Source organism: Leiobunum rupestre, chromosome 1 (genome assembly GCF_980474605.1).
Source record: "Leiobunum rupestre chromosome 1, qqLeiRupe1.1.hap1, whole genome shotgun sequence".
Lineage (NCBI taxonomy): Eukaryota > Metazoa > Arthropoda > Arachnida > Opiliones > Sclerosomatidae > Leiobunum > Leiobunum rupestre.
The window spans coordinates 64904462-64930743 of NC_143384.1; the positions used below are offsets into that span (position 1 = coordinate 64904462).

General features: G+C 35.4%; 1 protein-coding gene and 1 long non-coding RNA gene across 2 annotated transcripts; one reads left to right on the forward strand and one right to left on the reverse strand.

The window, feature by feature from the left end:
* Window positions 1-700: 700 nt before the first annotated feature.
* Window positions 701-3335, forward strand: LOC149964944 (uncharacterized). Its single transcript, XR_016480244.1, has 3 exons — window positions 701-812; window positions 1879-2355; window positions 3020-3335. It is a non-coding gene; the product is annotated as an uncharacterized LOC149964944 (long non-coding RNA).
* Window positions 3336-15031: 11696 nt separating this feature from the next.
* LOC149964945 (zinc finger MYM-type protein 1-like) lies at window positions 15032-16831 on the reverse strand. The gene is made up of 2 exons (XM_090167317.1): window positions 16516-16831; window positions 15032-16341 (listed from the first exon to the last, which is right to left on the reverse strand). The coding sequence occupies exons 1-2, from the start codon at window positions 16829-16831 to the stop codon at window positions 15032-15034; spliced, it is 1626 nt and encodes a 541-aa protein (XP_090023443.1).
* Between the last annotated feature and the right edge of the window lie 9451 nt (window positions 16832-26282).

Here is a 26282-nt window from a genome sequence, read left to right on the forward strand (position 1 = left end):
GGGTAAACTGGTTAGTAAATAGAGCGGCTTCAAAAGCCCCGAGTGGGAATTTGCCCATCTGTTCATTAAGCCAGTTAAGAGGCAAGCCACGGATAGGATTTGGTAGAAGGAAATCGAGTTAGCGAAATAAAAATATTTTCTTTTTTCTAATCGATTTCCAACAAAAAACAATTTAGATAAATAAATCGCCAACTTGGCTTTTTTGAAAATAATCTGGCAATAAGTCAATTATATAGTTTCTTCCTTCCAATAATCATTACGTCGCTGTGTTCAAGGTTATACAAGACCAGAATTAAATGCAAAATGATATCTTGTTGGCGAGGATAATTTTTCTTCATAAACAAATTTGATTGGAAAAGATGCCATCACTGGACGGAATCCCAGCGTTAAAAGACGACAAAAAATAATTTATCATTAACTTTTCCAATTACGCTCAATTTAACCTCCTCTTGTGTTTGTAAATCACTTTATCAAAGTCATAATTTTTATTGAATAAACAATGCACGTGACTGAATTAGTAATTTACAAATTGAGAGAGAGAGAGAGAGAGAGAGAGAGAGAGAGAGAGAGAGAGAGAGAGAGAGAGAGAGAGAGAGAGAGAGAGAGAGAGAGAGAGAGAGAGAACGTAGCGGTTCAGTCTCTCTATAAATGTTCTCTTTGAAGGTCACCGAATAATTTGACGGCAGAGTATAAAAGGGATGGCTTTCCCGCACTAGCTGTTATTAAACCTCTTTCGTTCAAAATTGAGACATTTTACGAGTTTCGGTAAACGTTTCAACTATCGAAGATGCGGCTGCTAGTTTCCGAATCAGGTAAATAATTTACATTTTCATTTCAAATAAATAAGGATTAGACTTCTTTAACGCCAACTAGACAACGTTTTATCAAATGCACTCCATAATAATGAAAATTATAAAGAAATAACGGTCTTGAACACATTTCTCAAAGAGTACCTTTTTAAATAAATTTCCAATTTACTTATTGATTACAATAGTCGAGACTGTCCAATCAATTTCTAAAACCCGGTTTAGTTTTAGATTATACCAAGAATATATTTATTTATGATTCGGTGACCGTGTTGGTACGATTTTGGAGAATCTCCAAATCTTCCTTATGCTCGGAGACCAACGTTCTTCCATCCTATCAAAATCAAATTTCATTATTTGGTTTTACGCCTCCTGACGCTATAAACATTTTACCACGATATTTAGGTTTTGGCATTTCTCCTTCATTTGGCTAAGATTAAAAAGAATCGTTTTATTCCCTTGGCCGAAAAGTTGTAAATATTTACGGGCCATTAACCCCTAAAAGAGTTTAAATCTTTATAAGGTTACGCTTAAATTCCCAAAAACGATATTGTCATGAAAATTTACCCTATATATACTTTATTTCATTCAAGAATTTTTTTTAATAATTTACATAGAATTACTTAAAACACAATTTTATACATGGAAAATAAAAAGTTTAAAATTTAACCACTTCTTTTGAATTTGAAGCAAAATTGTCAACTGTGATGACAATTGTACGACAAATGGGAACATCTGTGGTCTAGAACATATTTTATATCAATTTTAGTAAAAGTCTTATTTGAAACCAACCCTAAAGCTTTATAATTTTCGTATTATCTTACACAGTGATTCTTCCGAAGCTCTTCATTAATTATCTTTCAAAAATATCGCTTTTAACTAATTTAATAGCCACAACACAGTCACTGAATTATAGAAAATTAGTCCTTAATACATCTAAATAATTGTCTAAATGCAGGTCTCACTCAACAACTGGGATTTTTTTCTCAATGCAAAAATCAATTGTTTATAAATACTGATCAACCAAATTAAAATACCGAATTGAACTTTAATTTGTGAATCAACTTTGCAGGTCAATTAGTGCCTGGTGCGGCAAGTGTTGTCAACAGCTTTAAAATCCAACACAATGATAACTTAAAATCTGAATGGTGGCGTCAGCCTAATCATCTGGCGAGGAGTTGGTACTTCTAAAAAAAAAAAAAAAAAATGGCCATCCCCTTGTTAGAGTAGACCACCTCTTGTTTCTGAGAGACCACCTCTTGTTTCTGAGAGACCACCTCTTGTTTCTGAGGGGCCGTCTCTCGTTTCCAAGCGGGTGGGGGGTCTGCTCGACTAGGTTGGTGACCCAAGGCCCCTAACAGCCGGGGCGCCTCGGACTTCCCCAAGGGTCGTCCGAACCCTCTCGGGGGTTCGGACTGGCAACGTACTTTGGTGGTTCGAGGAAGGGTTGGCATTATTTCACGGGAATATACTTCAGTGTATTCGCATAAGTCAAGGGGGACTGGCAACGTACTTTTTCAATAAGTGAGCGGAAATTCCAAAATCCAAGGTAAATAACCAGAGTTCATTTATTTATACTTAGATTGAATGACAAAGCTTAGGCAATTTTAAGCTTAGCTCCCAATTGGTTCCGTAATCTAAAATATCAAAAAATAATAATAATATAATAATAATAAAAATTATAATTTATTTGCATGATTAATTATTTACATTGCACAAGAGTAATATTCGGCTAAGTCAATATTGACTTGTTATGTGCCACACAAGAAGAATAGAATCATTAAACAAAATTTATAAAAGGAATATTATTCTCACGCATACATAAAGTAGAAAGAAATATTACGCCATAGACACTGGAATATTTATCCCCTAAAATATGATCCCGAGCTAGCCGTTTGAAATGATAAGTTAGGGAGATCAGACAAACTCAAAGAATTAAAGACATTAATGCCTTTGTAAAAAATTAAGTTTCGAAATGCCTAGCATTTCATTATCTGCTGTTGAAATGCTAGGCATTTCGAAACCGGTTAGTCAAATCACCGTTAATATCTTTGATTTTAATTAAATATAAAAATATTCGAAGTTTACCTTTTTTATAATTTAAAAGTAGATTTATCTACGCTTATAGATTTTTAATTCTGAAATAATAATTTTCGTTTTCCTGTTTAAGCCTTTATTCTATTTGAAAATTAAATAAATAACTTGTCTTTCAGATTGCCATCTTCTCTTCATCACAAGAAGTGACAATGGAGCAATCTTGTTGATAAATTATAAATAAAACCCTGTTTGTTTAAGTTGGAATAAAACCAACTTTTTTAAACTGTTTTTATTTTACACGAATCATTATCAAGATTTTTAATAATAATTTCCAATAAAAATGTTTTAAATGTTTTACAGTTAATAATAATTATGATAATAATCAGCTTGGCTAATACCCAAGGCACCACCACCGGCTCGAGTCATCTAACGACTTTTATTGCTATTGTTTCAGGTGGCGGTGTTAATTTAGTTGTTCACCTGTCTGATATTGAGTGGATATTGTAATTTTTCCATTTAAAACGATAGATAAAGAATATTTGTTGATATTTTGACGTTTACTAATTCTAAAAACATAAAACCGTACTTACATAAGAAGTCTGCCTAAAATATTGGGAATTTTAATTCTTAACCCAATTTGAACCTACTGTAATAGATTTTCTAATTTATATATAAAAAAATAAAACGAAGTAACACACTTTTGCATTTTAAACTTTTCCTTATCATTCTTTTTTGTAACACTCTGGAACTCATATTGGTAAATTTAACTTCAGAAGTTCCTAAACCTTGTTAAAATTATTAGTAATAAAACCGTATGTGGAATATATAATTAAAATTAATTTCAATAATTAGTTAATTAAAATTTAGTCACCCTATAAAGCCAACGATCAATTTAACATTAAAAGTGAATTCATTTAATGAAAATTGAATTAAGTTTAAACATTACTATTGTTGAAATATGAATCCAAATCTCGATCAGGCTAGCTTGGCCTTTTAACTCAACGTTACTTAAGTATTCTAATTACGTTTGTTTCGAAGTTCTACCATTGAAATTGAAAGACGGCCACAAGGCACTACATCGCGTTTTACCTAAGCCTTGGTCGAGCGCACGATAATTTTAATGGGAATTATGTTACTGGGTATAGAGTTGTTTCTTTGGATGTGTGCGTAAATCCCATTGTAACGAAAGTCTTCATAATTCGAAACCATTATCAATAATTTCCTAATTTTATCACAAGTTCTTTCTAAATTATTTTGTTAAAGCTAAAACCACGCGAATGTTTCGTTTTGGCGTCTGATACGAGATGTTCTGAGAGATCCAACAGCTTCGCGCTGTATTGCCGTCTTAGGATGCATTAAACCCAGTTCCTATATTGAAAGTGTAATATATCTTGATCCTAGTCTAATTAGCAAAATAAACAAAACCAAACAAGTCTCTCAAATTTGTACGTAAAATATAAAAATATTGCATGTTTGAGATTTTAAAACAAAATGCTTAAAGAATTAATAACCAAAAATGGACTTCAGCACCCAGAGTGCATATTGCAATTCGTGTTCCAAGAAACAAAACTATTCTTTCGTTATTCAAAATGGATTACAAAATATCATGTTACTCGGTGGGTTGGCGGAGTGGTTAGCACTTTCGACTCGCTGTTTCGATCCCAGCTTGCGGCACTGGGTGAAAATTCGGAACAAGTCTTTCTGCGTTGAGTTTTCAAGTTCTTTTCCCACTGGGTAAAGGGGTTTTCCCCGAGCTATTCGGTTTTCTCTTCTATAAAAACTTGTTGAAGTTAACGGTAATAGTGAGTGTAGGGAGCATGAAGGGCTTTCCACCACCCTCTTACGCATTGTTACCCGGCCACCTGAATTAATGGCTTTAAAATTCGCTTCATGACTTGGGCCTATGGTGGTGCCTTGGTATTAGCTTAGCTGATTATTATTATCCTAGCTGATATAACAAATGGGATGTTTTGAAGGCAGTTGCCATTTGGTACAAAGGGAATGTCAGTATAGGTACAATATATCTAGGGCGTAAGTTTTTAATTACTAGTGCACTAACAAGTAAAGGAAATGTTACTCGTTGCGATGTCACTAAGAGGATATCACTAAGTACGATGTTAATAAGATGCACGCGAATGTCACTTAGGAGTATGTCACTTAATACGATTATCAGGGCCAACGATAGCGGACCCAGGTGCCTTTGCTACTAGAGATAGCTTTCGTTTTTCGGAGTGACACCAGAGTTTATTATACCTCGTTTGTTCAAACCCGGGCCCCCGTAGGCTGCATGGGTCCTGGTAATTTGTATGGTCGGGCTTGACGATTACACAAAGGGTAATGTCCTTAGGGGATACTTATAGGTAGGATGTCCATAAAAGAGTAGTAATACGTACGAAGACGGTAGGTGAGATGTCGTTTGGTTTGAGGTAAAATTGGGGAATTTCATTAGATGCGACGTAAAAAAGAGGATGTCGCTATGAACGTTGTCATAAAGGGGACTGCTGTCACTTAGAAGAATGTTACTAGGTTTAATGTAACTAACGATAATGTTTCTTACTAATTTCGATTTAAAAAATGTTTATGTCACTTAGGTTCCAGACACAATTGGGGTTTCCAAATGGTATACGGTCACTAAACGATGAGCTGAGCTATGAGAAAGCTGTCCTTTACGTAACTTATGCTGTAAATTTGCAAACAACGTATTTTAGGAATTTCTGTAAATTTGATAAATTACCATTAACTTTTTACTTCGAAATAAAAATAAATTGATTTTGAAGTTATAATCTGATAACGCTTGGTCTGGCGGGACAGTTGGTCGGGCATTTTCCGTTTCTGTGTGCCCCTTGAAACAATTAAAAAAAGGCCCTGCGTTTATTTAAAACTATCAGAAAACTCCTTTTTGGCCTAACGAGATTCGATCTCGGGTCTATCTGCACAAATCAAGTGTATGATGCCCTAATCAAATTTCTAAATGTCCTTATGAATCCGAGCGTTACTTCGCCCGTGTCCACTCCCTTTGGTAAAATTTCGCCTTTAAAGATTATCAGACACGTTAAAGAAATTATTCTTGTACTCGATCCAAAATTATAGTTGTGTTACGACTAGTCTCACATACTCAACTTCACATATATCTTTTTGTACACTTAATAACAATAATAATAATAATAATAATAATAATAACCAGCTTGTCTCATACCTACGGCACCATAGTCCTAAGTCAATTATCGTTTTGTAAAATCAGTTACCAGATAGCCCCAGAGCAAAAGTATCTGGAGTTTGGGTGGCCACTAAACTGCTCCGCGTCGACCTATCCACCACAACGGAAACGCTGCATCGAGATCAGCTATAAATTAACGACCAAAATCAGGTGGAGCTCCGTCATTTATCCCCCCAAAAAAGGTATTCATTAATGTATTGCAGACTTTTTTCATGGTAAAATGAGAAATTTAATGTAGCTTGAACTTCCCAGTATTTCAAGGTACACAAATTTTCTTACAATATTTGTTAACATACAACGTTTTTGGTAAATATTTTACTTTTGACACCCTGATAATCTGTATCAAGTAATATAAGCTTAAAGTTTTCCTAAGACCAAATTCTGGAAAAGGCGACATGAACAAGAATAGGTTCAATTAAATATTGGCCCAAACTTTCTAGTGTTTGGCCATGAGCTTTATTAATCGTTATTGCAAAAGCCACGTGAACCGGATAATGCTATCTCTTCAATGCAAATATATATTTGAATCAGATGGTGCTCGGTCTACCCGCGGAATGAATACTACTTTTCCTGGTTGGCGCTTCTAGTTCTTGGTTAGTCCTTACTGTTTAGAATTATTAAAAGGTACACATGTGGTTCGCCACGTTTTTGAAACTCAACAAGGTGAACCTTGCCAATAACTCGACAAAAAATACAATTTCCAGTTATGTCATCCATCAAATAATTAACTTTTAGATTGAAAACCCAAATCACGCCTTTGTACTCTATACAGTTGGGATTACACGTAACTGTACATAGTTTAAATATGAGAGCAGCCGAATTATCTCTTAATCGCCATCGTGTCTTGATAAGCTATTTCCATAGACCGGGTTCTTCCCTGAAATAAGCCTTTCTATAAAGTAACATTGGCCTTCTTGTTTAGATGTATGGGGCACGTCACTCGTGACGTAGAAGTGACGTTTCACTATGATAGCCAAAAGACGCTAGCATCTAGGAGTAACAAACACAACACTCCACACAAGAAGAACGCAACCCGTCAAAAGTCGTGGATTTTCATAAGTACATTTTTCATTGGCTAAAAGCTTTAGCGCCTGCTGTCGTCGGAAGGGAAAATTCAAAAATTGTCTTCCCCCCGCCCGTAAAACGTTCAGCGTAAAGGCTCGTGACGCTCGTCCAATGAAATTCGTACACAACCCTTCGTTAGCGTGTTTAAAGGCTAGCTGCGTTCTCCTTGTGTTTGTTGCTCCTATATAGCTAGCATAAACTCTATTTATGTCTTATTCAACAAAAAGTTCCACGCGCATCTTGATATTTTAGCGTAAATTGGCTCGAGCGATTTCGCGCGTGCTCCCTGAAATTAAAAAAAAAGCACGAGCCTTTTACGCTGAAATATTAAAGAGCGCGTAGAACGTTTTAACAAGTTGAACAAGACATTATTTAAAATTCAACGAGTCACCCTTTTTATAAAGATCTAACCGTCAAAACTGAACTGAATACCTACGTATCTCGTGACGAAAGCGATACATTAAACCAAGTTCGGCAAGCGTAATGACTTAATAGAATGAAGAATGACGGCAGTTCCCGCTTTTAAGCCAAGTTGTTGGGCTCTGGAATTGATGTGATCCACTGTATTGCTCAACATGTAGTTTTTTCTGATTTTTCCGTATAAATTTCAACTTGTTCGCTTCTTTTTTAACGTACGCGTCGACAGTGAGCTGTTGAGGAAATTTTCTAGCAACGAGGAATGGTCTTAAATCATTCCAAATCGCTAATACATTATATTAATAATCCATTTGAGCTATTTGGTACTTATAATCAAAGCTATTCAAATTAACGCTCCACCTGTCGATTCAGTAAGGGTAAAGAATAGGGTACACCAAAAAAATCGAATTTTGAATGTAAAATTGAAATTTGTTTGGTCAGGTGAAAAGCTTTATTATAAACCTTGACACCTCTGTCAAAGGGCAGTTCTCCATCAAAATTCTGAAAAGTACACCGCAAGGGGAGTGTTGCACCTTCTCGGATCGTCTTTGGAGTATTTTATCAAAGAAAGAGTTAAGGACTGCACATCTAGTTTTTTTTCCTAGGATAATACCCATGGCACCACCTAAGGCCTAAGTCATCGAGCGACCTTTAAAGACATTTGTTCAGGTGGCTGGGTTACAATGCGTAGAAGGGTGGTGGCAAGCCCTTCATGTCACGCGAGCCAACAGCTCCCTACACTAACTAATACCGTTAACCTCCACAAGTTTTTATGGAAGGGGAAACTGAGTAACTCGGGGGAAAATACCTTAAACCAGTGAGGAGAGAACTTGCAAACTTAACGCAGGAGTTGTTCCGAGTTTTCACCCAGTGCCACAAGTTGGGATCAAACCCGGCTCCTTTTGCTGCGAGGCGAAAAAGCTAACCACTCCGCCACCACCCAGTTTTCAACACCCGCCATTATTGTGTACGATCTAGCTATAACATCGTTTGCAGTCAAAGAATTAATTAACTAGCTCATGATTTCACATAAACACTCGGTGTTCTGTAAAAAAAAACATGCATTGGCAAAGCACTTCGTACCCAGTTAATTGTTCGGGTTCCGGGTTCGTGTTAAATGGTACGTTTGACCGGAAATTTTGAAACAAAATTGGCGTTTTTTTTCGAATGTGGCGACAGAGGCCTCCATCGAGATGAAAGCCAGAGCACTTATTAGCGCCAGATTTAAAGGCATTAAAAGTCACAAGATTACTTGGGTATTAGCTTAGCTTATTATTCAGAGCAAATTTGGTCCTCAAAATTGTTTGCATATTTACCTTTACCTATTAAGTTCTCTTTCAAGAAGTTTGGAAATTAAAGGAAGGCTCGTAATTGGGCTTTCCCCTTTTGACAGCCGTAAGTAAATTCCTGTCTTTAGACTCGTCCGACTTAATTTGTTAAAGTCACATAACTAGAATTTCAAACAAAAGTCACCGAGCGAAAACTCTTCAATACAAGAGCAGCTGCTCTTAAGTAGAATTTGCGCTTCAAGGGAAATGCTCTTTCAAAGTCCTACACTTGGATTCGATTGTTCGGCATAACGATGTATTTCTTGTCTATTATTAAAAAATGACACGCACTAAACCATTCTTTTGAAAAGGTTCCTCGAAAAACCGTTTACGGTTTCTATGTCTTTTATTGTTTACAACTAAACGGGCCATCTATATTTTGGTGTCCATTAATGGGCGAAATGTTTGATTATTTGGTACATTGAATGCACACCATTAAAGGTTCAAAAATTCACATTTAAGTAAAGCACTTCTTCTAAAGTGCCATTTTAATCCTTTTCCTTAGCTCTATTATATTTTCTACATGTAAATTGAGAAGAAATTCACGACTGTTTTCAACTTCCAAAGACTAAAGTGGAAACTGAGAGCCTACATGATAAATACGCACACAAACGAAATAATTGTTAGCTTTTTATTTGGAACAAAAAGGCGAATTATTAAAAAAATTCAAAACATTTTACATTTAAAGTGGTTAATGGTTTTTCTAGACCATACCTCGATTCCCAAAATTAAATATTTCCAATAAAACTGTTACAAACCCTACAAAGCGATGTTAAAAAATTACACTGACGTTTTCAGTTAGTGTTTAATTCCCAATCATGAAATTCTAACAAGGTATAACTGCATGTAATTAGGTAGGTTATTTAATAAAAGGATGTAAAAAAACAAAATATTTCAGAATGGTGACAGCCATTTACGCCAACCCTAGATGCGACAAAAAAGAGTTGACAGAACGTGCTCTTCTGATGATCAAGCTTTTGTGCACAGACCAAACACGTAATAGTCTGTTGCGGGTACTTTCTAAGATTGATCTTACCCATCACACTTAAAACTGTGAATAACTTTTTAAGCCAACTGCCAATAAATGTTTCTAACCTTATTGAATTTTGATGGAATTGTTGTTTAAACTTATAATTGTTTCTGTTTCAAGTTCAAAAATTGCATAAAAGTATATAAAATTTGAAATAATTTCATTTTTTCTCTATCAAGTTAGAACGTCGGAGGTTAAAAATGTTACAGACTGTATTGCGGCAACATTTTCAGGGTTTTTTAATTTCAAAAAGTAATTCGAGCTTTAAAAATTGATTATTTGGTAAACATTGTCATTTTCTGGTTATTTGAAGCCAATACAAAAAACATTTAGTGAATTATTTAATTAGTATTCAGAGACCCTTTGAAATAGTTTAACTATTCAAAAAGACAATGTGAGGTTTGCTATACAAGATGTGATGCCTTCGATTGGGTTAATTTAAAGACATCTTATTACTAGAACTATTAACTTTATTGAGAGCATTATACAAAGGTGGTTGCTTGCTTGGCTCCGCGTACGCGCTCTACCCGTACATTATTATTTTATCACCAGATGGGGTTAGTGCGCCATAACACAAGAGTTTTTGCATTAGAAATCCTTTGAAATCATCCTTTTTAGAAACTTTAAATGTTTAATTTATTTCCTTGTCAGACTTTCATGTGCGTTATAATACAGCGTGAGTTATTAAATCTAGCTCATTCGACATAAAATTGAATACCAAGCAACATATAATCTTGAATTATTTTTCTTTAACCGAATCTTTCAAAAATTAACACGATGAGAGAGAAACCATATCCAGACGCCAAAATGACGTACGCGACGAGCACGTGACTGATTTGAAAAGAAATTGGTGCGTCGTCAATGTTTTGTTTAATGTAGAAAGAATCAATGCACTCTTGGGCAGCGAGAGACTCGTGAAAGAGATGGAATCCATACATTCCCGACTCAATAAATTTAAATGCACTAAAAAGATTAAAACATATTTATTTCATTTGATAATTGTTTCATATTTTTATACCTATATAGATCCGTAGCTGATGTTAACTAATTGTGTGCACTAAAATCTAACGGTATAACGAATAGTCTTTCTTTTCACAAACGAAAATATATTTAGAATTTTCACTGTAAAAAATAATGGTTTTCTAATGGTATATTATGGGTTCAAAAATATGGAGCTAACCATAAAGATTTGACTCCTGCATCTAAAATATTAAAAGGGGATTTTACATTTACAGATACCCACAGGTGTGTAAATAGATTCCCGTATTCCAGTTATGGTTTCAAATTTTATCCCTAGATAATGTTGTAAAGAATTGGTTTAAATTTATAATACGCAAGGGCATTTACGTGTTCAAAGATTTTTAATCTCAGGTTAGGCAACACAGGACTGATAAGCCCAAAAGATTGTAATAGGTCTCCTGTTTGAATCTCTAGCTAAATTTGATCTTTGAAGGACGCTTGATCATTAATGTTTCATGCAATAGTTGAAAATGTTTTACTTAAATTGCATTGAGCAGCTCACAAAAAAACCGACTTAAACTAGTCTGATATTGATAGATTTCCAAAGACAGCCAAAATCTCTACATAGGACTGATAAACCTAAAAGGGCAAAACAGGTCTACTGTTGAATCTCTAGTTAAAAGCTTTCTTTGAAAATTCAAAATGGCTTCAAACAAACGAAATTTGGGTAGAAACGGTTCTGAAATAAAACTATAAAAAGGTATAAAACAAGATGAAATTAGGATAATAGTTTTAAACATAATGGTGAAAGCTGCATTAGTAAAAACCCTTTAGAGTCGTAGACGAAACCACTTAAGAATTGCGCCGATTTTCACAGCCTCAATTGCAGCCCCACTTTCTTAGTTAAAAAAAGCGTTTTGTGAAAAAGAACAAGACAAGAAATTTTACGCATTTGAAATGATATTCTTTAAATAAGGATCCAGATCTTTCCGGAAAAAGTAAGAGACTTGCTCCAGGAATATTTCAGATTTCCCGAAAGCAGCAGCTATTCTCTGTTCACCGAAACACATTTCAACCGTGCTCAATGCGATTCCCAAATACACGTCGTGAAAGAAGGTTGCAAATCCGTGATCGTGTTTTTCGAGTACGTGCCCTATCATCACCATCGAATCTTCATTAAATATTGCTTGTTTGTGCGCCTTCATAATGTTCGCGTTTGATTTGCCCTATGGAAGAAAATATATTGATCCTCTATGATTCAATAGAATTCCACTTTTATCATATTCAAATTACGTTAACCATATTTCTGACAAAATGGCGATATTGATTAAAGCTATGAGTAGTAGACTATACACGAAGGAATTGTTAATTTCTTTGCACGCCTATAGACAAAGCTCTTAAGTTACTTTAAAATAAGTTGTAAGTTACTATTTGTAACACATCGAAAGAACTACCAGTCTTCAAAAAACTCTAAGCCATTAGTATTATTTAACAAAGTCTACCTAGTTTCAACCTCGTGACAACCTATCTTCAAAAACTGTAATCTATGAGTTATTATTCTACCAAGTCTACCTAGTATTAAACTTTTGACTACCAATCTTAAAAAATACTCTAAGCAATTAGTATTATTTTACAAAGTCTACCTAGTTTCAACCTCGTGACAATCTATCTTCAAAAACTGTAAACCATTAGTAGTTATTTTCCCAAGTAAAAGCATAAACGTGTTTGATTTTCTTAATTAAGAAATATCTTTAATTTATCACTTACATTAATAACCTCATCGGAATACGAGTTTGAAAGTATGAACAGTTTAACCTTAGGGAATGAAATGAGATCTTCCCAGGAATCAATGACAATTGGCATTTCCGGAATAGACACCCAAGAAAGAAGCAAACTCGTGTAGCAGGAGGACAATATAAAGCTTCCAATAAAGACTCCCGCGTAATATAACTTTGTAGAAAAGCTCGATTCGTTTGGCGTTAAAGTGATGTTTGCTAAAGAAAAGAAAAATCGAATCGCAAGGACTAAGCAAATTTAAGCAGGAATAAAATTCCGGCACACTGGGAGGACAGACAACAAAAAACTAAAAGCAGTTTGACCTTAGATTAGGTTTATCCTACTCATATTTGGAATATAATGCAATTTACCTTTTTGGAATATTTAAAGGAAGTATCGGCTCGACGTTAAGTAGCTCCGTTAACAGAAATCGTTAGCGTCGAAATGAAAACAAGATACTTCAGCTACATTTTGACCCAAAAGGCGGCACTTGAAAGGGAGTATAACCTTTATCGGAATTTAGGGGGAAAAGTTTTTCATTCCTCCCAGGCGCCTAAGTTAAAAAACCATAGGAGTGTTTATGGGATTATAAATAAAAATATTTTACAACGAATTTTCTTACTGAATGCGGATCAATTCGATATTTAATAGATAGTTAGGGAAAACTACAAGAAGAAAATATATAATTCAAAATATAGCACGTTTTTGACTTAACTATTTACGTAGTCATTGAGATATAGTTAATTCACTACTTACGATGCTTTTGTTTAAAAATATAACGGGGAAATCAGTAGGGTTATGACCTTAAACCCAAATATACAAGTAGATTTCTAGTATAAAGTATAGGTCATTAACAGCGTGCTATAGAGGTTTTATCTGGAAATCATTCTACTATTTCACAGTAGCGCCTCGTGTGGATTTTTGAGTAAGCTTAATGCACCCTACCAAACACGTAGGGTTATACTCCCTTTAAGTTTCCCTCGTGTTGCTCAGCTCGTTGGTTAATTTTACTTCAATTATATTAATTGTTTACAAAATATTTTATTTTTGATATATAATTTAGGTTAAATGTTGTCTAATAATAATAATTATAAATGGTTCTCTGACGACGTTATTGTTTCGCTTTTTGGAATTTTAGAGCTCTTCCTTTGCCATAAGTAGATGGCAGCACGCTCTCCAGTAAAGCAGTGATGCCAGATCGTGGGATAAATCCCATATTGTGGGATTTTTAGGGTGTTTGTTTTTGGAAATGGGATAATGGGTTTTCTCAACCAAATCAAAGGGTTGTGTGGGATTTTCCACTTTTTGTGGGATTTTCGATCGCCAGTTCAAAATACCCACGAAAAGTTTTCTAAAGAAATATTGATACTGCCTTTCGAGAAAAAAGAAAGTACCCCCTTCCACCTGGTCGGCAGCTTTGGCTCGATAACGGTCCTAATTTTACTTTTCATGATCATAAGCCACTGTACCCACCCTTAGTCCCCCTCCATAAAGAACGCAAGGCGTCGCGAGCCGCGAGGGAGAACGGGGAGGGGGGGGGATCATGACGTGCGCTAAGTTCCAAGAAAGGTCGCTGCTGCGGTTGCAGCTGGCCTTCGCATTTCTTGGAATTCGTCCACAGTCTTAGCTCCGAAACAACTTGGGATTAGAGAAAAACGAAGCTGTTCATTGTCCAATTTGAAGAGGAGCAAGGGTCAAATGGGATGGAGCGCATTCAGGGGCTTAAACTATCATCACCTTACTGTGGAATGCATATTGCATTTTGAGATCTACTGACGTGCAAAGCACAAAAGCATTAACCACCAAAACCAAAATATGGAGAAAACCCGCGAAATTCAAACTTTTTTTGCCTTAAGATACCCCAACTTACTTCTTTCAAGTTTATATAGTAGTCTTGGATTTTCAATTCAAATTACATTCTGGTACTAAACCATTTACAGTCCAAACGATATTTCAGAAATCACATTAAAACCATGTCTTAAAACGCGAAAAAAATGCGTTTTGATTTGACTTTTAAAGAAAATAAACACATTAATGCGTTTTTTGTTTGAAAATAATGCAAAAACCTAAAATAATGCGTTTTGCAACAAGTCATTTCTCTAAGAACAAAAATTTTAAATACGAAAATTAGTTCAAAATTGAATTTAACGTATAAAATGAGGTGAAATAAAACCAAAATCTGTAAATCGAAAATTTGGTCGTTAATGCTTTTGTGCTTTGCACGGCAGTCTAGCTTTGAGGCCAATAATATCAATAGGTCTTTCTATAAAGTAACAATGGCACGTCACTCGTGACGTAGAAGTGACGTTTCGCTATGATAGCAAATAGACGCTAGCATCTAGGAGCAACAAACACCGGCGGCGCGTTTAGGTAAATTGTGGCACTAGGCGCAAGTTTATTTTGGGGCCCCTTTTTTCACAAGGCCATTGAAGCCAAGGGGCGGCCGTATCCAGGATTTCATTTCAGAAGCTTCTTTTTCTATTAAATTGAAACCATCTCTGATTTCTTCTCTAATAAAAGTCTTTAGCGATGTTAAAAGATTTACAGCTGTCGTTAAACATAATTCTGGATTTTGGAGGGATTTACTAGTACCATTCAAGCGTTGAAGTAATTTGTTCCACATAACTGTCATTAGTGCGATCTCGTACAATTCCATTTTATTAGCTAGAGCATTAGCTTCAGCTCTAGATGATGCTTTTTGTTGAAGGTTATCACCAATTTCAATCAGAGCTTCTTTAATTTGTTTATAACTTTTGTACAATGCAAAAACCGCATCTGCACAAGAGGACCACCTTGTATCTGAGACCTTTTTCACAGTGCAAGAGTTTTTGCTAAGATGGTTTTGCAAAATATTCCATCTGTGCGTAGATGCAGAAAACCAAACGTATATATTTTGAATGAAATCTAAATATGAATTCGCTGTAGTTGAGGATTCGGCTGCAGTATTACTCACAAGATTTAAACTGTGACTAGAACAGGGAATATACTCGGCAGCAGGACTGTGTTGTTTAATCCGAGATTGTAATCCAGTGTAGTTTCCGGACATGTTGGACGCATTGTCGTAGCTCTGTCCTCTACATTTTGTAATATCTATACCCCATTTATTTAGGGTTTCTATTATAACTTGTTCCAAATTAACGGCATGATGTGAATGAATATCAATGAAGGAAAGAAATCTCTCCTTAATTTGACCATCGGGTAATACATATCTAACGACAAAACAAAGCTGATCCACGTGACTAATATGGGGTGTAGAGTCAATTATTAAAGATAAATATGTGGCCGTTTTCACTTCTTCGATAAATTGATTTCGTAATTTATCTCCCATTATATTTATGAATTCATCGCAAATAGTGTTTGATAAGTAAATAACAGATCCTTTCCCATGTTTACTGTATTTCTTCAAATGGTTATTAATAAATGGGTCAAACTCCGCGAGGTACTCTAAACATCGAAAATAATTTCCTTTATTATTCTGGGGCCCTCGAAATGCTAGACCTTGGGACGCAAGGAATTTTATTGTTTTAACTACCCGTTCTGGAACATTTCTCCAATATTGTTTTTCAGATTCAACAATCCTTATTTCGGTATCAATTCTACCTTCAATTTCAGAACGTTTGCAAAACACGCACATAGCACTTCTATGGTCGACTGAATTTTCGTGTTCAGAAATTCTTAGTGATATGTTTTTCCAATCTGTACAACCTTTAGTAGAAAATTGTGTTTTTTTTTGGAAAACATTTTGCAAATATAGCAATATACACTTTGGCTTGTTTCGCTGTAAATAAGCCATTCGCGTTTTTCTTGGGTTCCATTAGATTTCAATCTAAAATTTTTTTTCAGAAAAATGACGAAAATAGGTTCGGTCCCGATCTTTACCAAGTATTCCTGCTTTTACTGGATTACCAATATTCTTCGGTTTATCATTTAAAATTTGTTCTAGCATTCCTTCAGTCAATATATCTGGCCATAGAGCTATATCCAACAAATTATGTTGTACAAGGTGATATTCTTCTTTTTGTGTTTCAGTTTCCTTATCTACATTCTCAGTATTTGTGACATTTTCTTTGACAACCGAACACGTTTCTGCTGTATGTTGTTCAATTTCTAGTATTCCATCTGGTTGTTCTTCAGCTTCTTCTGTGGCGGGATTTAATATATCTCTTGTCGCCTCTTTACGAACTAAAAACGACATTAAAGATTTATTCTGGTGATTGGTTTCATTTTCTCTTTATTGACGTTTTTGCCGCTTTTTTGCACCAGATTCATAATGACGTTTCATCATGGTGTATTCCCTCGTGTCAAGTTCGGAGTTAATATTTAAATTACGGTTATTTGAATTAAATGTAACTTAAAAACAAAAAATCTATTCGGTTAATACTACTTTAAAAACGTTTAAAATGTATCGCTTTATTAGTCTATTTTTTTATTCTTCGCGTATCGCACTATATCCAATATGTTTACGAAAGTTACTATTAGTTACGTAAACATTTTGGATATAGTGCGATACGCGAAGAATAAAAAAAAATTAGACTAATAAAGCGATACATATTAAACGTTTTTAATGTAGCATTAACCGATTAGAATTTTGTTTTAAAATCAACTAAACATGTTTTTAAGTTACATTTAATTCAATTTACCAATGGTAATTTAACGTAACGTAACACTACAATAACGGTACCAAAATTACCCAATAAGGTTTTTAGCCACCCCAGCGTACCTGACTCAGTTACACTTACCTTAAGTAATAAGTTCTTTATCTTTTTAAAAAGATCCCGGATCCGCAACCTATTTTCCAAGAGTTGAGCTTAATTTTATTTTAATATTAATTAATAAAATATAAGGAAGTTGGTTGTAAAGCGTGGCTTAGATGAAAACGTATAGCAGGATTTTTTTGTTGAGATTCACTGGTAAATGGAAAACCTTTTAATATTATTAATGTGGTAGGGCAAACGACTAGGAGAACTTTCGAAATTTTCGAATGTATGGAACTAATTTATTTTAAGCATCAGCTTTGGATTTGGGGCTTCTCCGGATTTTGGTTTTTCAGCTAAAATGGGGCCTTAAAAATCGGGGGCCCTAGGGCGCGCGCCTCGTGCGCCTGTGGGGAAAACCGCCACTGACAAACACAACACCCCACACAAGGAGAATGCAACCCGTCAAAAGTCGTTGATTTTTTTTTGTACGTTTTTCATTGGCTAGACGCTTTAGCGCCTGCTGCCGTCGTAAGGGGAAAATTCGGAAATTGTCTTACCGCCGCCCGTAAAACGTTCAGCGTAAAGGCTCGTGACACTCGTCCAATGAAATTCGTACACAACCTTCGTAAGCGTGTTCAAAGGCTAGCTGCGTTCTCCTTGTGTTTCTTGCTCCTAGCTAGCATAAACTCCATTTATGTCTTATTCAACTTGTGAAAAGGTTCCAGGCGCGTCTTGATATTTTAGCGTAAATGGGATCGAGCGATTTCACGCGTGCTTCCTGAAATAAAAAAAAATGCGCGAGCCTTTTACGCTAAAATATTAAAAGAGCGCGTGGAACATTTTAACAAGTTGAAGAAAACATGAATTAAAATTCGACGAGTTGCCCTGTTTATAAAGATCTAACCATCAAATCTAAACCGAACTCCTACGTATCTCGTGACGAAAGCGATGCATTAAAACAAGTTCGGTAATGACTTTATAGAAAGTCTTATTGCACTAACTTTAAGCCAGAACTTTGGCCAGAACCCTGACATTTCGAACTCCACAATTCAAAAATGTATAATGAATAAAATGGTAGAGTTGCTACCTATGGATAAGCAAGGAGGATAAAGTAAACTAGTTCTTTAAATATGACAATAATAATTTTTCCAAAAAATAAAAATAAATAAAATACAAAAAAAAAAACTAATTTAATTCGGTCCCAAAAAAATTGCACCTGTTTTCCAAGGAGTTTTCGTGAATGTATAGGGGATTCGGGGTTGTGGCTTTTGGGCGGTTTTTCACCGAAACTGTGGGATTTTTAACTTTCGAACATTGGCAACACTGCAGTAAAGTCGTTTTCTGAAGAATCGGATCGCACAGATTCATTTCCATCTTTATTACCCGCGGCGTTATCATAAAATATGTGGCAATGATAGAGCCGACAGTTGCTCTAACTTCCCAAAAATCTACATTTAACATTTTCCCTAAAGTGCCTCAATAAGGACTTAAAACATCTACATATATTTACTTTCGGAGACATCAAATATTCATCAAGATCTAAGGCCCCAGTGCATTCCTGTTAATCGGCGACGCTGCTATTATTTCGAATTTGTATACGAAAGTCACGGACCAATGGAAGAGCTAGATATTTTAAGCAAAAAGCTATCACGTGGTTATTGTCTGCTCTCGTTTCTTCCGGTTGTGAAAGTGAAGGCCTGGCTCTTCTGATTCATAATTTCCCTACTCTATTTTAAATAGAAGTAGCATTTTTATGATTAAATCGTTATATATATATTATAGTCGCGTAAAGCAGAAAATAAAATAGTCCATGAAAATTAGGTTAATTATTATTATAAGCCAACATTTTCTGAAAAGAATTGTTGGTAAGAAAATGTACCATATTATATAGTTTTTGGAGATAAATTTAATTTGACAATTTAGCTGCTAGCAATTTACAAGGAATCAAATAAATCAATAAATAAGTTTGGAAAGAGCAATTTTAGAAGAGTACAAAAATTGTGGAATTGTCTACAAGACGTTTTTAGCTAATTATGCAATCGTGATAATGAAAATTCATGGTCATGTGATTACTTCATCAGCTATTTGATGTAAGTTGCTCGTCTTCTACCTAAGGCTCTGGCCTTTAAACAGCCAAATTAGAAATTCATTGATATGATTCAATTGTGTTCAATTGACAACCATTTTTAGGGTAATTCAATAAATTGGCTCGGTAAACACTCGATCCATGACAAATAAGTCTAATACTCTAATACATCTTTCATCGCAACTCCTAGTCTAATCGAGGAATGTTTTCTTCTGAGAAACTGTTTGAATCGGTGTTGATAGATATAGTAGCTCAACTAACGATCTTTGATACACTGAACCAATTCACTATGTTAATAGTCATAACCCATTGTATACAACAGCAAATAATTATCTATAAAAACCAACGCTTAGATTAAACCCAAAATAGTAACGTAAAAGATTCCCTATTACAATTCATTGTTACCTGTAATGTTTCAGAGAGCGGCCAGCATGCTTGGTTCTTACAAAAGTTTGACAAAAACCCTTTTTGGAAATTGAAAATAAGCTAGAAACTCACATTTCAATAATTGAAAAGAATCTGGCGTATCGTGTAAATTTATCTTTTTAAAGTAGGTAAAAAGCGGTTTCTTCTCAATTTATTTCCCGAGCTCTTTACATGCCACGTTACCACCTAACGAGAAATAATCCGCCATTTTTTGAGAGTTTTTCGTCGGCTAGCGAGCCATGAGCAACTCTCAAAATAAACAAAACGCTCTCCTGATATTTTGGCGACCGAGATGTCTCTGCACACCGATTTGGCGCGAAGCTGGCGATTTTACGGAACCAGACCCCCTTCCTGTTAAATTAGCGAAGAATCGCTAATTGGCGATTCTGAAAAACGAATCTGAACCGGACCTTAAAATTTGGCTGATCGATTTTTTAAATTATAAGCACGTATTGATAATTTGTTCTTCCAGAAGAGTTATTCTACCTTAGGATAATTTCATTTGTATTACATACCTCCTTGCATTAACAAAATGGAGTAGAAATTGAAAACATGACTCTTTAAAGATGTTAAAATGTTCTTTTTGAAGAGGAGTCGAACTACGCATGCCCAAAGCAGTGGCATTAGGATGACGAAAGCGAAAATAAAGAACCACACCTGGAAGCAAAGACGAACTATTTTAAAAAACTACTTTTTGAACTTGCCGATTGTTAAACCATGGACTGTGCTTAATAGACAATCAAATTAGAGTAAGAAGTAACTTCAACGTTTTCTTTGCTGTCTTGCATATCGTCGGCAAGAACCAAGACAGCTCTATAAGCACATACATGTAGCGGGTTAGCCCTTAAACACAATATCTAAGCCATTTGATCAATACGACGTATTTTCTGCATTAAGTTTTCTCACGGGTCCAAACTGGATTTTTGAAGTTCCACGGATAGGCCCGTTTGTTCACTTAACGCTTTAGTGTTTATCAAAATTGGAAATTGCAATGTTTGAAAAATCATGTTGGACAGGTAAGGAGGAGTTCTGTAATACAATTTTAACATCGTGCCGTAAGCGGGAATTTTGGTGCGGACATACTTGAAAGGTCCTAAGGGTAGTCAACCCCGGTTTATTTTCGAGGGTGATGACTTCACATCCTCACGCGCAAAAAAGACGGAGTTACCTTCCTATTTCAAACCTTTTTTATATCCGCTAGCATCTTGCTCTTGCATTAAAATTGTTTTACAAAAGGAATTAATCTATGGAGAAATTTACAATATAGTTAGAGAGAGCTAAACTATGACGGGTATTTAAAGGGGCACAAACGAGTTGGAATTTAAATAGGGATTTATAAATAAAAAAATTGATTGTTTGGATCGGATATAACTAAATTTCGGCTGAATTTTTTAAATTATTCTGTGGTCCTTAGTTTATTATTTTAAGTGCGATAAAATTAGAACACTTGACCAATAATATTAACCATGAAATAAATTTTGAAGATATAATATATACTAGTTTAAAAAATTATTTACACCTTGATGCACGCGAGTCTCCCAAAAATCCAACATGCTATTTCAAAAAATTGTTCTTTAAACCGTGATGGTGGACCAGCAAGTGATATTGCTCACTCGTGGATCGAAAAAAGAAACAGTAAAAAATTAAAATTAAAAGTAAAATATAAAAAACAAAAATAATAATAAACAGTATAAAATGTCTTTCCACCCCTTGTATCGTTTGCACTGTTCCCCTGATGATGGCCTAGATAAGCCGAAAGTATAGTCGGTCTTTTAATAAACTGATTTTTAATATTGTGCACAATAAAAACCGTTGTTTTTTAAAATTCCATATTGTATTTTAAGTGCGCTGCAGTCTTCTAACACGATTAGTTCATTGTCTGCTTAGCAGACCAAAATATAACGGTTTATGAACTTCTCGCATTGGACGCTACGTGGCTCTGTTTAAACTGAAAAGGCTTATTCCCTCCAAAACTACTCTTGACTTTTTCAGTGAAAGGGTTCCGCCAGGTAAAAAAGACAATCACAATCACATTTTAAACTAATTAGTACGGGGCCCCTAAAAGAAGTGTCCGGGTTGGGCCTGGGGGACTTTAAGCAACTCTCGGCTCTATCATTTTCAACTTTACTACGATAAAGAGATGGCAATGAATCTTTTAGATATTTCGAAAAAACATCTTTACTGGAGAGCGTGGTGCCATCTATTAATGTCCAAGGTAGCTAAAATTAAAAATAGCGAAACAATAACGTCGTCAGAGGGCCATTGTTGAGTATTATAATTAGACCACTTATACTCTACTTACAATGTTAGTGGACTTTAACCTAAAATAAATATCCCATATTAAATATATTGATAAACGCCTCTTGGGTCAAAATTTAGCTTAATTATCTTCATTTGATATCGACGCTAGCGACTTCTGTTGAAAAAGAGCTACTTAACGTCAAGCTGACACTTGCTTTAAGGTACGTAGCTACGCTAATGTAATATATTTGTAAGCATTTAATAATTAAGAGTAAAAATTATTTAAAGTCGGGCTAAGCAAATGGGGATTACGAAGCATATTTTTTCAAACTTGTTTACTCACTGATTTATCGAATATCCTCAAAATATTAAAAATAACGGAATTCCCTTTTTGCGGTGTGGAAAGAAATTGCCACGAAAGATAGAACACTGGAAAAGTGACATCGAAATAAGTGAAAAGGCTTTCAGTTACTTGAAGACCGGTCACGCAAATTTCACTTTCCTGTAAAGATAAGTTGAAGTATTTTTATTTACCAATAATAATCATGAATCTTGCAGAAATAAATGTTGGAAACTTGCATTTCTCATGAGAATTCCTAAGAGGCCAGTACCATTTGTTGGAGAAGTTATCTTTCCAATATCAAGTAGTTCTTCAGTTAATTTCACCGTATAACTGAAATATATTTTGAACGGTAGAATTTAGCGATATTTTTTTCCTCGTTAAAAAACAATTTGATAGTTTATAAAAAGGCTACCTTCTGTTTAATTTTATTACAAGGATTTCATAGAAATGTGTAAGTAGACCTGTGAAGTGATTCAAGTCCGTACTGTCTTGTTCAAAAAAAATTGGGGTCTGCAATTAAAAAGATATATATTACGCATTTCATTATCAGAGAATTTAGCAATTGTAAGTCATTCAATAAGAAATCGACCAGCATTTGGTCTAATGCTAGTTTATTTTAAACTTTTTTATCTTTTTATGTTACTCTTGAGCGGCAGGGAATTTCTATTTTGTAATAACGAGTAAAAGATAATTTATCCGTTTAAGTGGCATATTTTTAGAAACTATATGATGTGTAGGAAGAAAGGTACATATGAAAGTTTGGAAATTTTTGTTAACGTATTATGCTTTTCAACAATTTTTGTTGTAAAAAAATTATTATTGTGCAAAATATTAATTTTTGAGTACCCGGCTTTACTCAATGGAAGGGTTAATATTTCGATGAAACCCACCCCTCGACCAGTTCATGTCATAGATCTGTCCAAATTGACACCTTGTCTATCTCCCTAGGGTTAGCCTCCACCAATTCCCAGTAGGTAGTGCAACGGTCCAAGGGCGAGAAAACCCAGATTAAAGGCAGAAAGTCGAAGGATCCTCGCAACCGTTATTACAACGGAAGGCAAAAAAAGTCCGTATAGAATATTTCTTCTGCTTCAACAAGAGACCAAAGGAGTCTGAACATGACTCCCCAGGGTCACAACCGCAGGCTGCTAAGACGACCAAATTCCAGAAGGTGACCAATTTGGTCAACCAGTGCCAGCGGTCATTCAAGAAAATTGTAATTGGTTGTGATGCGAATGTTCATCAGGTCATCTAAGGCCGCAGTGACTGTAACCAGCGTGGCGATGAGTTAATGGAATACTAAACTTCATATTCTTAACAGGAACAATGAAACAATTTTTGTAATTTCTAACAGAAGTGAGGGCCTTGATCTTAGGCTGTGTGCAGAAAATGTCTTAGCTTTATTTACTAATTGGCATGTGTCAAGTGAACCATCACTTTCGTATCACAGAAACATTTGCTACACCATCGAGATTTAACTGTTTCCGGTTTACACCGAACTTCGTAATCCCAGACGAACAAATTGGTATGGCTACCGGGAAGATTTAAAAATTTACCTGAAGTATCATTAGCCTAGGCTGTCATCGGTGCTGGATTTCAGTTTGGATGTTCATCGCATGCAACATAACATTATCGACTCCTACCTTCGCAATTGTCCGGTGAAGTCTATCAACCAGCCAAGGTTAGTTCCGTGGTGGAGTCATGAGATTGGTAGACTTCGCAAAGAAACTAGGAGGCCCTTCAACAAAGCTAAAAGATTGGGCGACGGGGTTGCTTTTAAGCCTACCCTAAATGTCAACCATGAAGTAATCTGCGAGGTAAAGAGGCATTCGTGGAGGAATTTCTGTGATAATAACTCTGATACACCCAGTAAGTCCTTGATAATGCAAATTATGGCCCATAAACATCTTTATACTATTAAGCTGAAAGGTGGTAGTTATTCTACGGTTTATACCTCTGGTAAGGAGACTCTAGCTCATATGTTAGATGTACACTTTCCTCATTTCAGATCCACGAGTAGCGTTGACTCTTATCCTCTTACCTTTAGGATGGCACGAACCAAAATTGATAATTGTACTGTGGCAAATAAAAATGTTGGGCGATCAAAGCTTAGTTGGGAAATAAAATCTTTTAAGCCTGTATTCAGGTCGGGATGGTATTATTCCCATTCTTTTGCAGGAGGCCATTGATATTGTAGCACATGAGTATGTGGCAAAATTTATTGTGTCGCAGGCTATATTAATTAGAAATAGGTGACGTACGTCTAACCTTGAATAAAGGATCCCAAGCTACAACTACAATAAACTGCGCGTTTTGGCAGGCTTTCACTATTGGGGCCAGCGATCATGATAATTATTACACTAAGTATAAAATGGTGCTTAGAGGTATTAAATAATAAAAGGAGTATGAACGTGGCCATGCAATATTTAATTTAAAAGACAACTGTTAATTATTTAAAGGAACGAATTAAATAAAATCCTACGGGATGGTGCACTTAAAAATCAAAATAATTAACACTAAAAATACGGTAATTTAAGCTTAAAACTATTAACATTTAGATGATTTAGTAAACGAACAGATAGTATCACTGTTGGGAGTGATAATGATACGTTTAGAAAATTCGGGAGTATAGAGATTTCCTTTTGACTCGAGTAAGAGGACGCACAATTTAAATGGTTGGCGAGATTCTACGCTTTTGATGCAAGGTTAGATATTGTCCGACGGATATTTTTCTGCAGTGTTAACGATGATGTCTATGACTGGTGTGGTTGGTAAATTATCAAGGTCGACGTCTGCGACTTTTATTAATTTTGTTGCTCAGACGAAATCATCCGAGTCCTCGGTTGCGAATTGGATGTCTTCAACATTTCGCGGATGTTCATGGATTTTAACTAGCAGTTTTTAAGCTTCAGATTGATTCGAAATATTAAGTCGGATGATCTTTAAATACGTAAACGAATCTTTCAATCCCAACGATCAAACTGAGCCTTTTCTTCTTTTTAAAAGTTTAAAAAAAATGCTCCCCTTTTAAATTTCTCGATTCGAGTCTCGCGTTTCAAGACCGGAAACTTTTTAAATCTAAACACATATAAAATCACTTAAACCGTTTCACTGAATCACTATAAAAACGCACTTGATGACTTCGGCCTAAGGTGGTGCCTAGCTGATTATTATTATTATTAAACGTATTATATTCGAACTAAATATTGGCTTGTTGAGATATTATCCATCCGGTATATTAGCGTGGAACTGTACGATTGACGACTTACTCCGTAATTGCGTTAAACTTTTCAAAAACCAATTATCATTACTTTCTTCCCAATATTTCACGGTCCGGCCGAAAACTTAACGTCCGTTTCCACTCACGTCTATCTACAGGTTGACCTGACGTAAATGCGCTTATTATGATTACGCTTAGACCTACGATTGGCAATCGAACCACACGGCGCCCTTTATGACCTTAGAACGGGGCAATTGTCTTTGCATGCGCGCCCATTGTGTATTTTCATCTCTCGATGGCCAAACTTGTTTTTTGTTCGAATTTGAATGCTTTGGTCGGGGTTGAATGGATTAAAAAAAGCAGTTGGAGAGAAAGCGATTTTGAACGCTTTTTTTCAATTTTGAATGCAAGCGTTCATATTTGCACAGTATAGGCATGCTCTTTTTTTAGAGTGGATATGATCTTCTTTCCGAAAATCAGAAAATCTTGTCATCTCTTGGCAAAATCCTTTAGGCCAATTAGTCTGACCTCCTTTTTCCTAAAGGTTTTAAAAAATTGATGGGCAGCTACATTAGTGGGAGGTTGTTCCTCAAATGCCTCTCTCCACTGTTCAGTATGCCTATCCAAAAGACA

Bases quoted from the DNA above. Each gene is read 5' to 3' on its own strand.
- LOC149964945 (XM_090167317.1), bottom strand. From the start codon at position 16,831: ATGTCGTTTTTAGTTCGTAAAGAGGCGACAAGAGATATATTAAATCCC. The intron at 16,342-16,515 runs GTAAAGATCGGG...TTTCTACTAAAG, and splicing joins AGTAAAAGCAGGAATACTTG to GTTGTACAGATTGGAAAAAC.